Source organism: Sinocyclocheilus rhinocerous, unplaced genomic scaffold (assembly GCF_001515625.1).
Source record: "Sinocyclocheilus rhinocerous isolate Xijiao unplaced genomic scaffold, SAMN03320098_v1.1 scaffold599, whole genome shotgun sequence".
In the NCBI taxonomy this organism is placed as follows: domain Eukaryota; kingdom Metazoa; phylum Chordata; class Actinopteri; order Cypriniformes; family Cyprinidae; genus Sinocyclocheilus; species Sinocyclocheilus rhinocerous.
In genome coordinates this window covers 806436-821842 of record NW_015652138.1, presented here as the reverse complement: position 1 = coordinate 821842, position 15407 = coordinate 806436, and the positions used below count along the sequence as shown (strand labels likewise).

The window sequence follows — 15407 nt, the reverse complement described above, 5'->3', positions numbered from 1 at the left end:
GCTGCTAAACACAGTCCACCCAACACATAGAGTACTCTAGTGTTCATCTCTGATGAGTCCGAAGCTATGATAATTCACACGGACAAACATCACAGGAGCTGAAAGAGGATGTATGAAATAAACTAACTAACTTATCCTAATGTTTCCTTCACAGTTCCTCTTTTGTCTGTATTGAATGTAACATAACTTCACTTTAAATATAATACTGGTCAAAGGGCTCCATCTGCTGACAGCAGTCACAAATTACACAGGACAAAGTGCACCTTGATGGAGGACCACATAGTTGTCACAAAGTAGCTGGAGATGGCCTTCAGAATGAGCTGAGCAGCCGTCTGCTTCGGAAAACTGTTTCTATAGAGGAGAAGCAAAGCAAAGCATGCAGCACATTATGCTTCAACAACCACCTGATGGCAGTGCAGCAAAAAAATAAATAAATCAGCATTTAGCAATTGGTAATGACTTTGAATTTCTTGATCTCAAATGGATGAGAAAACTACTTAGTATATCATTTTCAGACTGATCAGCTGTACATTTTCCCATTTCCCCCTTACATTATTAATGAACTGAAAATTATCTTTTTCTGCACAACATGCATATCTTTGAAACAAATGTATTTATAAAAAAAAACAGTTTGCAACATCTATTATTAATATTGTTAGTTGAGGTTTAAATATATCCCTTTAATTCTAAATTAGCCTATTAACTACTAACCTATTTAATAAAACCAACCTAATGTGTATATATTCTTTGTTTAGATTTTTTTTCTGTATTGTGATGTACATTCGAAGGAAAACCAAAAAATGTAGGGCGGGACTTGGTTCTATGCATCAGTTGTTGATTGGATGTTGGAAGTGTGGGCGGGGCTCTTAAGTGTATGCAGATGAGTGTGAGCATGCAGGGGCGGAGTTTAAGAGCACAAATGTGGTCAAAAAAAGAAACATGCATTCATAGATTGTTCACAGTAAGATGCATTTAAATAATAGATTGAATTGAATTGAGTGAATTTTCATTTCCATTTCATGTCAAATTTAATATTAGGGCAGTGAATTTGTTTTATTTCTATATTTACTACGGCTAAAGTTGTACCTGCCGCTGCTGATGGAAGGAAAGACCACAGATTTGAGCTTCTTCTCGTCAGGGACAGCGAGAGCCAGACAGTTCTTCACAGTCTTATCCAGCATCTCCTCACATTTATCTGAGCCCCAGCCTGGACTGTTACAGTGGCAGGAAGACCGTATCCTGAGGCCATGGCCGCTGAGGAACGTCAAAGATAATGAACTTATCAAACATACACTGCAACTAATCTGGCACGATCCACCCGCCATAAACCATAACCAGAAAGTTCAGTTATCACACCTCAAGCCTGACAAGCCCGAGGCGTGTGTCTGTCCGCTAGAGGGTGAAGTTTATTTAGTTATGTAAGAAAGACATCTGCTGTAAAAAAAAAAAAAAAAAAAAGTCTCTACGTTTAAGAGCATTTAGGTTAAAAACAGTTCATAATGTATGCATAATATTCCCAGTTGTTCAAAAGAAATCAGATTTTGGCTGTCGGATTGGATCAGATTTTGAAAATGGATTGGTAAAATAAATAAATAAATAGATGAAAATAAATGAAATTTAATTAGATCAAGTAGATTACTTACAAATTGTTGTCCATTACTGATTACAGATTACATAATGAAAACTGTAGTTAGTAACATAATCTTGGTTATTTATTTTAGTTTAGATTACTTTTTTTTTTTATCTAACTTGTTTTAAACTTACCATTATCAAAAAGAAATAAAATATATTCTTTTTTTTATATATATATCAACATCATAAAATGCATTAAACATTACATTACAGCTGGGGAAGAACTGCAGTGGGTTTGTGAAAAAGCTAATAATTAATTAAATCATAAATTTTTTTTTAAAAGTATTTAAACACTTGAACACTAAAAATAGAAATATTTAATTTGTTTGACAGTCGATGTGATCAAACATGCAAATGTGTTAAATTATTGAAATATTAACTTCCACAGAGATATTTCAAGTAAATATTTTATTTTAAGGTGTTTGGCTGACAAAATATTTTCGGACTCCGTGCATTACATGAACAAACATGAATAAACTTGAAAACAGCAGTGACATCACACACCCAGAGTCTTCACGGTCTGAATATTTTTGTCCAGAATCAGCAGTTACTGAAGGTCATGGATATGATGCAGACACAGTGTTTCACAGCTACATCACCAGTGTTTAGTAACTTAAGCACAATTATTTGTTTCATACATGGTCTGATTGCTTGAGAGGTGCTTTGTTCCACCCAAATTCAGGAGCATGGTTTGCACATTTATTTGCACAGCGCTGCGAGATCTAGAGAGCCACATATTTATAGTCTAATAAATATATTCGAACCAAATGTATATACTGTTAGTATTAGTATAGGCCTACTTGTTTTTTTTATTATAGCCCATGATAATTAATACATTACAAAACATTGTAAAAATAAAAAATGTACCTTATAAGGGACGGGAACACAATCGTATGAGGAAACAAGAGCTATGATGAATTTGTACTAATTTGTTCATTTGAGCAGTTTAAGAACTGTCTTTAGTGAGCTATTTGAGTTTGTTTGTACATGTCTATGAAGGGTGGGGAAGAAAAAACACAAACTGGATTGTTTTTGCGTCTGGTTTTAAACTCATGATCTGCTTTCATTTTGAAAGGGTTTGTTTTTGGAAGGCCTGTTAATTCCCAAGTGCATGCTGTTGAACGTTTTGTAAGATGAGCTACAATACATGGTGAAAAGAGGGAAAATCAGATGAAAAACAAACAAAAAACGAGTCTGATAGATACATTCAATCATTTAATTTAACGTGCTTGTTTAAAATGATGTTTGGCAACAATGGTTTCTGTAAGTCAAGAAGCATGACTGAAGATGATTATAAGGTCTTCAATCAGCAGCTGTTTTAAAAGGAATATATTTCGCTTGACAATTATACAAAGTTAAGTGAGTAAATATAGCTTGGTCTGATGGTCGAGCAGCTGGATTGAACATAGTTTAGATCATTTGGTTTGTAACTCGATTTACTCCAGCATATTTGCAGTTTATTTTCTTGACAATAATCAGAGTTATGAATACCACCAGCACACACACAGACAGAATGAGTGGTAATAAATAAGAAGGCACTCCATTACTGCACTCCGCATCAGTCGTGTCGGTTCCTTCCCTGATGGTTATTTTGCCAAGAGGTTCACAGCTGTTAGAGAGACGTACTCGAGTTGAACTACACATGTATCTCTTCTGAAAAGATCTTGATTTAACCACAAAATCTACTGAAGCAAATAATAAAACAACAAACGTCTAAATTTCATTTAAGAAGGTGTGGAAAGTCAATGCTGTGCAATAATGATACTTACTTTGTATGCAATTTGCAGAATGTATCATCTGAATATGAACCAACAGGACAGTCATCACACACTGTATCAGTCAATTCTGTTCCTACAAACACATGCAGAGATACATAGTATCAGTACTTGTGTGTTTCAACTCCACGAGCAATAGAGGCAGGTCTAACATTAGCTAGTGGCATCATTTTTCAGTACGGCATCTGACACATACATAACTAACAATCTGCCTAATCATAATTTAGCAGGTTTTTTTGAGGTGGTTTTGTCAGGTGCTGTCAGAGTCACAAGCAATGTCTGTCATGAGGAAAAACATTCACAGTACTTCCCCCAAGTGCAGTAAAGAGTTGTAAAGCTGCTTTGGAACAATATGCATGCATCCATAATTCAGTTATTTAATATAAATGCAAGCAGAGTTACTGTTCTCAGATGACATCTAAGCCTTATGCATGTATATTAAAGCTGTTTGAATGATAAAAGACTGACCTGTTTGGTTGATGTATTGTCCGGGTGAGCAGGTTGAATATTTCACGGCCTTTTTACAGCTTGAGAGCAAGTCTATACAGTAATAACCTGACAGAGGTTCACAAACTGTATTTGATATTAATGTACATTCCTGCTTTACTCTCAGCCCATTACCTTTGACAAAAAAGGAAATATCAATTGTAGAAAACCTGCCAATGGCAAGTCAGCTGCAGAACAAATCAAGTTACAATACATTTGAAACAAATTTGTACTCACTTGTGTCACAGACAAAACATGGCAAACATTCTGTCAATCCGTTAGGAGAGGTAGTGTAAGTCATCGCAGGGCATAGAGCGCATGTTGTACTTGTATTCTCATCACAATGTTTCTTAACTTGCTTTCCTAGGCAATATAAATGGACACATATTTGTAATTACATAAGCTGTATTTATTGTATTTATTGTATGTCTGTATATTTCTGTCAATCGTCAACATTAAGCATGTTCCTTATATTCTGTGTCTAGTTTTATTTTGGAATTTCCAATGACACAACAAAGTTCTCAAATCAGAACTGAACTGAATCAGGGAATCTGTGTCGATACCCAGCTCTAGACTAACTAGAGTCATGTTTTGTGTATATATATATATGTTAATATTTGTTAATGCAATGATGTCTGACACACTCAAAACACATCCAGATGTTCACTATAGATCAAGTCTGTAATGATATACATTATGTGGCCTTTTGTTCCTGGAGGCCACTCAACAGAGAACTTTTTGGAAGTCTCCTCTTGAAATACTACCAAGATGATGACGCCTTAGAATGGTATTTTTGATTAGGGAGACAAAATGTGGATAATCAAACAGTTGCTGGTCCTCACTGACTTCCACAGAATGGAAAAAAGTACAGTGGGAGTATCTCAGCAGAAGATGGAACTCAACTTAAGGGTGAGTAAATGATAACAGAATTTAGTTTTTCGGTCTGTCCCTTTAAAAGATTGTTTTTTGAGTCTGTTCCAGTTGTTGGGCTCATCATCAGTAATAATGATGAGACAGTTCTAAGCCTGTACCACGGCTGTGGTGATGAGAGAAGAAGAGTTGGACTTACCTGGATCACACATCGGGCAACACTCCCCGTTAACTTCATATTCTGCATTATTACAAGCTGCCATACAAAACATGATGTTCATGATGAGAAGAGGCAGTGTTACATGAATGAAGGTATAGCACATACACATATCAGGGAACTAAAAGAAGCGTCACTGGTCCGGTGATCGTTTTGCCCTCTCTTTTTCTGATAGAGCTGAAAAAGAAATGTTAGATGGCTTTCAGAAAAATAGACAGAAATTGTGCCATAACCTAAAAATGAACTAGACACACCTGAACCAAATGACTAATCAAACTAGAGGGAAAACTAGGTCACGGAGCACAAGGGGAGAAAACACACACACAAACAGTCCTTACTCCTGACAAATATTGTGAAATATTTTTACTATTTAAAACAGCTGTTTTCTATGTGAGTATCTGCTAAACTGTAATGTATTTCTGTGATGCGCAGCTGTATTTTCAGCATCATTACTCCAGTCTTCAGTGTCACATGATCTTCAGAAATCATAATAATATGCTGATTTGCTGCTCAAGAAAACCCATTTATTAGTATTATCATGTTGAAAACAGCTGAGTAGAATTTTTTCAGGATTCTTTGATGAATAGAAAGTTCAGAAGAACAGCATTTATTCCTGCTAAATATATTCAAATAGAAAGCAGTTATTTTAAATTGTAAAAAATATTTCACAATATTACAGCGTTTTCTGTATTTCTGATCAAATAAATGCACCCTTTGTGAGCAGAAGAGACTTCTTTAAAACACGTTCAAGATCTTACTGTTCAAAAACTTTTGACTGGTTGTGTATACTGAATTAAATGTAAAGCATTATTGTGTAAGTGTACATTTTTAAATAGTTTGAACAGCTACAAAAATGCACATCACTTACCGTTTGCCGTTTTCTCTCTATTGGCAAAACAACATATTCCACATGTAAACTCTAAACTGATTCATTTTTATCCGACCCCCTGTGACTTCATGGGATTCTCCCGTTCATGAGACCTGAGTCACTCTTCAATGCTTCTCTCTTTTAAATCACATGCTCAGAAGCGCTGTTCGATTGGGAAAGTCTCGCTCACTTACGTCCTGTTGCATGCACTTTCAAAACTCGAAGCACGCACCTGTGTTTATGGCGGTTGGCATAAACGGCACACATCTGTGAGGCCCCCACAGAGAACGAGATGGGGCCCCTCCCACCAGCAGTGCTGTCATGCATGAAACTTTATTACTGCTGCTTCATGTTATTCAGCTGTTTTTGAAGCATGAAAAATATGCTGTTCTGCCTTGTTTGTCGTTGTTTAAACGCATTTTGGGACTTGACGGATGTCCGGATGGAGATGATGGAGATGACATCCACACAAGTTGGTTGATAACATAACTGCAATAAAGTAATAGCCTAGTTAACAATTACTTGTTTACATAGGATATATAATGTAGGCTATTTTATAGGCTATAGTTTGACAGAATGTTCTAATTCAACATGCCATGGGAAGTCACTCTAACTTAACATTGTCTTATATTGATATTGTTTATTTCTTACTCCTTAACAGTTCATCAGGCTCGTAATTATTTAATCTATGCCATCTCTTGGAATATCTAAAGGCCAGGTTTTTCCATCACTCATCATTAGAACCCATTTTTACACATGGCTCTCGGTTCTGACTTTACTTGCTCTCATGAAAATGTACCATAGTTCTTAACTGTAGCATTTGTTATAATAATGCTAGCCTATGAACCTTTTTTTATTAATCTATATAGCATTTGTTATGAAAAACAACAGCCTGCACATTTAGAAACAATAGCCACAACATGTCACATTTGTAATATAAATCTATTTGGGAAAAATCCATTCCCTTATAAATTCTACAAGTTAGACTAAATTTACCACAATAAATAAGTCTACAATAAAACGTGCTTGTACTTGCTAGTTTTGGTTATTGGGGGGTTACCTCCCCCCAGTGACTCGTGTCTAGATGGCAGTAAATTATTATTTTCAGCGAGTATTTGGCTTAAAATCACGAGTGTTTGATCATGAATGCCGGCTGAAGGTGTTTTAGATTATGCGCTGGTCAATGGTTTAATCATTCTGAATGGATCCGTATTGCTGTGGCGAGCGGTGACTTTTTTAACCGGGTATGCTGAGTGATAAGACCCCCCCTATCGGTTTTTAAGACACTCAAAAGGGATCACAGATGACAAATAAGAAACACCGTGGCAGGTGTCGATTTAAAAGTATGCACATTTCCTACCTTATTTGTAAATGAAATTCATCTCCAATCCTTCTTCTATCGTTTCAGGTTTATCCATTGTTATTCGAATGCAAGAAAATTATAGCTGGTGTTCCAAGTAAAAACCACCAAATAAGATTTACACATAGTTATGTTATGACAGTAATCAGAGGGTGGAGATTGGGGGGGATTCCCCCGCTCTATATGTCTCTCTGCATCAGCTAAATAATTTTTTATTCACAGTGAATAGGAGTTAAAACTGACAAGTGTTTGATCTGATTTGGTTTATTAGACAAAAAAAGTAGTGACACTCGTTAGTCCAGGATAACACAAGTTAAAAACTTGTTAAAGTTAAAAGGCCCGTGTTCTTACATGGCTTGAAATCACAGCAGAAATGTTCATAAGTCGGGAGATTTCTGGCAAACACAGTGGACCAAACTTCACCAAGCCTTGGGTGGAAATGAGGCGGCCATGTTTTTTATCGGTTAGAGGAGTAGTAAACCTTGTTTTTAACCTTTACGTGGCCCCCCCTGCAGTCAGGACCAAATCAGCTAAAGTTCACTTAAATAAAACCATTTGGACACTGACCACTGTATTCTGCAACAACAAACTTTTTTATTATATGCATGAACATCTGTAGAGTGTTTTATGCACGAATAGAAATCTTTTCTTTTCTTTTTGGTGTTTAACAGGGACCATGTTGGTGCCAACGCTGGCTTTCTGGTTGTTTAACGCCCTCCTGATGGTGGTGGACACGACTGGAAAGCCAAACTTCATCACACGTTACAGGATTCAGCCTGACAGAAACAATCCGGTACGTCCTTCAACAGCCCATCACTGCATATCATTACCGTTTCAAACGGCACACGATTCCTCCCACAGCACAGCGTCTCGTAATTACTCCATTTAAACTGAGCACTCATTTAAAAAAAATCCTCAGTTACAATTTACCCATCTCGAGTAATTGGTAAAATACCAGAAGTGCCATTCTTGCATTCTGTACAAGGGCTGCATGATACCGTATATCAAAATAAAATTGGTTCGTGGAAACCGTTTCAGCAGATTTGTAACGAGAACCTGTTGCTAACGAAGGAGAAGCTTTAATTTTGATTTCATGGGGACTTTAAGGGCTCTCTGCAGTCAAAATAAAATCTCGTTGGTTTAACATTTGAAAATGATGAAATTAAGATGTAAATATTAGTACTGTGATTTTATCTTGTTGTACTATGAAATAAAATGATTATTTTTATTAAATAGAGTTCATAAGTGAAAAGTAGATATTAAATAAAATATGTCTTTCTAAATATGTAAACCGTTCTTCATTGCAAAGACAATGAAATCCAAACCCCTGCTGAGAGTTTGCATGTGTAATATTCACAAAATTACAGTCGCTCTATCATAACTCAGAGGATGAAGTGGCCAAATAATAAAGATCTTTTGAATTAAATGTAATGTTGCCAGGATTAAATAAGGATTTGATCGTGCTGTAAAGTCTAACAACACCAGTCCAGTTCATCCACATAAATATTACGGTAGTCATCATTACGTAATGATTTAGAATGAAAATTGTGACCTGACTCATTTCTGCATATTTGATATATTCTGCTCATCTCTCTTTCAGTGTAGAACAGGTTCATGCATATTCTATTCCATTACGCAGTTTAACAGCATCGTTCAGTAAAACCATAATAGATTACTTACTTTTGATACTGTTATTAATTAAAATTGATACTAATTTATCCAGTTATTAATTTAAAAAAAAAATCAGATTAACTGATTAATCATTAAGATAATCAGTTGATTACTCAATTACCAAAACAATCGACAGCGTCAGTCCTACTATAATATAGAGAAGATCCAAACTCGATTTACTCATGAGCTCTTGCTAGGGCTGGCCAATATATTTAATATTCACACCACGCTTGCAATTATTTTACTGATGATTAAAGATTAAACAACATTAAAGGATCCTTGGTAACACTTTACAATAAGGTTAATGTATTAACTAACATGAACAGTACATTTATTACAGTATTTATTCATCTTTGTTAATGTTAGTTAATGAAAATACAGTCGTTCATGTTAGTTCACAGTGTATTATTAACTAATGTAAACAAGCACAACTTTTGATTTTAATAATGCATTAGTAAATGCTGAAATTAACTAAGATTAATAAATGCTGTAGAAGTGTTGTTCATGCTTAGTTCATGTTAACTAAAGTATAGTTAACTAATGAACCTTATTGTAAAGTGTTACTGAATTCTTCTTTGATTTTAATGCATTTATTATTTGACCGGTAAATGTCCTTAAAGCCTTTCAATTACACAAATGTTAAAATCCTTTCTTGTTTTGTGACTCACAAGCATTAATGCAGACATCTTTTAATAACATCTGTTTGAACGTGAAAACGATTAGATTATTATTAGATTTGGTAAGTTCAAGTCATTTTGGCAGATAATTTTTTCAAAACTAAATTTTGATGAATTGTTTTTAGAAAACAAGGCTTAATATCTGAAGTCATTTTGCTTCTCAAGTAAATACATCTTGATGCGGGAATGTTTAGATATTTGTACTGGAAAACAAGACATGTTAGTTCACAGTGTATTATTAACTAATGTAAACAAGCACAACTTTTGATTTTAATAATGCATTAGTAAATGCTGAAATTAACTAAGATTAATAAATGCTGTAGAAGTGTTGTTCATGCTTAGTTCATGTTAACTAGAGTATAGTTAACTAATGTCATAACAATTCTTAAGTTCAAGTCATTTTGGCAGATAATTTTTTCAAAACTAAATTTTGATGAATTGTTTTTAGAAAACAAGGCTTAATATCTGAAGTCATTTTGCTTCTCAAGTAAATACATCTTGATGCGGGAATGTTTAGATATTTGTACTGGAAAACAAGACATAAGAAATATTATTTTCGACTTTCAGAGAATCTAAACTCTACTTCGGTGATTCGTTTCGCAGCATCGCTCCAAAATGTTGATGTATTTTTTTCAAGTATTGAAATGGTTTAGTAAAACTAATATAGTTAAATATTGCTGTTGATGACTATGTATGAGTGTGAAATCATTGACAGTGTGGGGAATCTGGCTCGATGTGACTGTTGAACGTGCCAAGGTCCTGTCATAACAGTTCAGCTGAATGAAAATATTGCCCTGTAAATTCATAACTGCTGCTTTTGCTGATAACTGCATTAGTACTGATAATAATTTTAGCACACCTTGCATGAATTTAGATTACACAGCATATATAATCTTAAAATATCAGTCATAAATACTGTTTAGATGATATAGTGTATAACAACGTCTGTCTCTGGCAAAAAAAACGGAATAATGTTCTGTTTATGAGTTCAGAGCTCACTGATGACACTGTCAGCGATTACATGGAGCAACAGGTATTTAAAGGTCTGATAAAATGAATCTATAAGCTTCTGAACGGGTCAGACTGTTTGGACGGGCAGCACTAACCCCAGAGAAACACAGGTGAACTTCAGCAATGAAATCATTCCCATTGATGAATCCGAACACTGTCTTTACATGAGCGCTACATAAAGTCAAGTCGTGATTTATACGTCACAAGCTTCCAATCAGATTTAATATTTTGATATGCACACACTGCACTAAATACAGTTTCCCACTGTTTTGCATACTAACCATCCTGCTTTTCTTTGTTTAAAAAGCAGACTTAATATTGATCTATTTTGGGTCCTAATTAGGAGACGACAAGCACACCGAGTTTTGTGCAATGATGCTTATATTAATCAAGCAGAAAAAAGCTCATTCCCGCGTCCGAAACAATACGTCTGCACAACGTCATCCTGCAGCAGTTCACAGGCGATGAGTGGAAATAGAGCTTTAGATGGACATGACAGTCATTTATTATATTCAACAACATCAGCATCGGCTCGTTCCGTGTGTCATGCGTCATTGCACAAAACTTTCCAGTTTTGGTTTTCAATCCGATCAAGTGTTTACATGTCCTGTCGAACAGATTAGAAAAGGTTTATCCCACCCCTCTCTAGGGCTGTCAGAATGGCTGAAACACTAAATTAAAGTTTTGTACATAAATGTTATCAAAATTTGAATTATATTAGAATTTAAAATGCATAGCTTCAGTTAGGGTGAAGAAAAGCTTTTGGCTTCTCTCCTGAGGCCACAAGAGGGCGCATCGAGCAAAATATTACTAATGCACGTTTATTCAAAGCATAAGATAACATGACTATCTGTGAAAAAAGTGCATAATGTTTAAAATAATGTTTATGAACCAATTATAATTAAGTTGCTTAAACAACTATAAACAAAACCACATCATGCATGCATGCATAGTTTGGGCTAATAATATATAATATTATTATAATAATATAATAATAATAATACAAAGGGCTGAAAGTCAATCACACAGAGTATATTTATCATTTAAAAACACGAGATGCAGTGGGATGGGGAGAAACCCGCCATAAAGTCTCGAGATATGTTTTTTCAAAGTTAAACTTGCATTAATTTTACATGGCTTTCTAAACATGCGGCTCTTTTGTGTGAGATGCGAGTGCAACGGTGTTAGATGTCCCTCTAGAAAATGCGTGAAATATGTGTTCTGTGTGAACGGCTTGGTTTCAGTTTTGATTCAGTTTTCAAGATTTTCTCTGCGTTGATGTTCTCTTTTCTGCTATATTTGTAAAGAACAACGCAGCAGCGCCGCATCTAGTGGCTTCAACTGGATAGACTAACAAAAACATTATAATGCAACCACACTTACATCGTCAGCTGATAAGGCTGCCTGACGCACACCTAAAATTGACAAGAATGTGGATTTTTATTTTAAATTCGATGAATATTCAAAATTCGAAATTTTTTTCTCAACCCAACTGAAAATGTGTATTCCGTTTACATGGAGCATTTTCATTCGGATTGCACTTTTAAACCGATTGTAATGAGAATACAGTGCTCCATGTAAACACACCTAATGTGTTGAATCACGCTGGTAAGTTGTGATGCCAAGCACCACTCGCATTTCACGGAAAATGTAAAAATCTAGTGAAACGACACATTGTAATTGAAGTGCTGTTGTGAACGGTCTCCCGACAGGTGGATGCGGCGCGGTTACGGTACGCGGTGAAGACGGTGCTCTTTAACCAGGTGTGTCTGTCTGGTCCTGTGGTGGTGCTCACCTACATGGTGATGAAGAGGCGAGGCGATCCGTGCGGCCCAGAGCTGCCCACCTTCCACTGGGTGCTGCTGGAGCTGGCCGTCTGCGGCCTGATGGAGGAGATACTCTTCTACTACACACACAGGTTAGCATTCAGAAAATTCACTTTGTTTCTGATGACATTCCCCTAACACAGTGCTGTCAGGGATGCACATACGTGCTACACAGGAGAAAAAAGTTCAGATCGCTCATTTGCGAAGCGACATGACTGACATCACCGTTTCAGATCGACTAACTGTAATACTGTATAAGATTTCCATTCCAACTGAAAGCATAAATCTAGGCTATGCGCTGCAGGTTTCAGAGGAAAACACAAAACTGTGACATTTCATTCACTGACGCGCTTCACTCGGCAATGCTAAACCCGACAGCGCATATAACTTACTTGCTGGCAACCTGCCAAAATAAAAACTTGCTGATTTTAGGTTTAAAAATGATGAAAATTCATATAAAGTAAAAAAAAAAGTAATAACAGAAAATGTAAATATTAGTATTGTATTTTGTAGGTATACTATAAAATATTAGATTTTTTATTTAATACTCACTTTTTATTTTAAAAAATATAATAGTATTATCGCACTAATTTATTTTTATTGTTTTATTTAAAAAAAATAAATAAATAAAGTGCAATAATACCATTATTACTATTAATTATTTTATTGTTTATATTTAACGGGTTAGGGTTAGCACCACACCAAATCTCCAGGTGCTCTGATGAGAACCAGACTGAGAAACTTATAGTGTTTCCAATATGAGATCTCCATTTATATAATCCATTTATTTAAGCCAGCAATTCCTGATTTACTGCATGTCTTTTTTCACAAAATCTTTTCTATTAGGCCTGATTTCAGACAGAACAGTTTGTGCTTCCAGTCATAAAACTGCAGCCATTGGAAAAGAAAGAGTTAAGAGTGATGGAAACCAATGATACATTATAGTGTTTTCAGAAATACATTTACACTTACTCATCTGCCATAAGCATTTGTCAAATGTGTTAGATGGAATGTTGACGTGTGTTTTTGGTCGTTCACTCATCTGCTGCTTTCAGGCTCGTTCACCATCCGTCGCTCTATAAGAGCATCCATAAGATCCATCACGAGTGGACGGCTCCTGTTGGAGTGGTGGCGCTCTACGCTCATCCGGTGGAGCATGTGGTGAGATCCGATTATTCAACATTATCGACAACGTCCACAATCGAATAGTCCTTTGATCTCATATGAACTAATGCAATAACGCGGTTTGACCAGTGTGGCGCTGTAGCACAAGACTGTAGTTCAGCACTCCGGGCTGCAATGTAATAGAAGAAGACACTGCGCTTATGAGACGTGCAAGCAAAGCCGAAGCAGTAGAGCAGGGCTGTCAAACTCAGTTCCTGGAGCCCTGCAGAGTTTAGTCCCAATCCTGCTCCAACACACACACCATGTAGTTTCCAAATGAGCCTGAAGGACTTGATTAGCTGGATCAGGTGTGTTTAATCAGGGTTGAAGCTAAACTCTAAACTCTCAAGGAACTGAGTTTGACAGCCCTGTTCTAGAGTGTGGGAAAGTTTTACAAAACTGCAAACAAAAAAATGTGATCATGTGTAAAGGCCCTGATATACTGATGGCGAAGTAGTTCTGCGTTTTTGGTTTAGAGGTAAAGAGAAGTTGGATATAAGCAAGCAGTGGTTTACTGTTAGCTGCTGAGAGCGGCGTTTAGATGACTGGAAATATATGCTGCGGGATTTCCTCTCAATGACAAAATAAACACAACAAACGGAGAAAACAGCAGTTCAGAAAGCATCTGATCATAGCGATGTGGATGATTACACCAGATCTGTAATCTGCACTCCAGTAAAGTCACGTCACGTTTATTTATAAAACACTTCACACAATAAACTGGTTTAAAGCAAGCAGCTTTATAGTATTAAACATGAAAAAACAGCATCAGTGTCGCTTTCAGTTAGAACATCATCCTGACTTTCTACTATAAATCAGCTCTATATGAATATGTGACCCTGGAGCACAAAACCAGTCATAAGGGTCAATTTTTTGAAATTGAGATTTATACATCATCTGAAAGCTGAATAAATAATCTTTCCATTGATGTATGGTTTGTTAGGATAGGACAATATTTGGCTGAGATACAACTATTTGAAAATCTGGAATCTGAGGGTGCAAAAAAATCTAAATATTGAGAAAATCATCTTTAAAGTTGTTCAAATGAAGTTCTTAGCAATGCATATTACTAATCAAAAATTAAGTTTTGATATATTTACGGTAGGAAATGTACAAAATATCTTCATGGAACATGATCTTTACTTAATATCCTAATGATTTTTGGCATAAAAGAAAAATCTATAATTTTGACCCATACAATGTATTGTTGGCTATTGCTACAAATATACCCCAGCGACTTAACACTGCTTTTGTGCTCCAGGGTCACATATGTATAGAATATGTATAATATAACTCAATATTTTAATGAATTGCAAAAGCTGAATAATCAATCAAAGCCTACTGGTTAATCGTGTAATAATGGACGATTAGTTGATGAATAATTCTAATAATCGTTATATTAATCGGTTTGTTGCAGCCCTAGTCAGAGATCCAGTCAGATGTGGGACAGATTTGTTGAAATGCGTCATGTCTTCGTGTCTGCAGCTGTCGAACATGCTGCCGGCTCTGATGGGTCCGGTTCTGCTGGGCTCACACGTCTCCACCACCAGCCTGTGGTTCACCATCGCTCTGCTGGTCACTACGGTCTCTCACTGCGGCTACCACCTGCCCCTGCTTCCCTCGCCTGAGTTCCACGACTACCACCATCTCAAGTAAGTGCAGGCCGCAATGTCAAGAGTTTCAAGAAAAACGGTTGAAGTAAAGCGAGCGTTTCAGAGTCCTGGGACTGTGATACATTCCCAAAGTATACTTCGGTTTTTTACACGCATGCTAGCGCAGGTGCAGGCGTATCCGCATAGCTTTTCAAAATACACTCCATCTGATGTAATTGTGTACACACACACACACAC

General features: G+C 36.2%; 1 protein-coding gene and 1 long non-coding RNA gene across 2 annotated transcripts in view; one reads left to right on the top strand and one right to left on the bottom strand.

The window, feature by feature from the left end:
- Positions 1–3110: 3110 nt before the first annotated feature.
- LOC107713589 (uncharacterized) lies at positions 3111–4234 on the bottom strand. The gene is made up of 4 exons (XR_001636907.1): positions 4131–4234; positions 3876–4028; positions 3402–3483; positions 3111–3241 (listed from the first exon to the last, which is right to left on the bottom strand). It is a non-coding gene; the product is annotated as an uncharacterized LOC107713589 (long non-coding RNA).
- A 3363-nt stretch (positions 4235–7597) lies between these two features.
- The window catches only part of LOC107713607 (fatty acid hydroxylase domain-containing protein 2-like), a 10461-nt gene continuing 2651 nt past the window's right edge, over positions 7598–15407 (top strand). Inside the window, exons 1-5 of the mRNA XM_016519175.1 lie at positions 7598–7671; positions 7880–8001; positions 12280–12485; positions 13449–13554; positions 15043–15209. Of these exons, the coding sequence (XP_016374661.1) occupies positions 7659–7671; positions 7880–8001; positions 12280–12485; positions 13449–13554; positions 15043–15209 (614 nt within the window). The 5' untranslated portion in view covers positions 7598–7658. The remainder of the gene's footprint in view (positions 7672–7879; positions 8002–12279; positions 12486–13448; positions 13555–15042; positions 15210–15407) is intronic.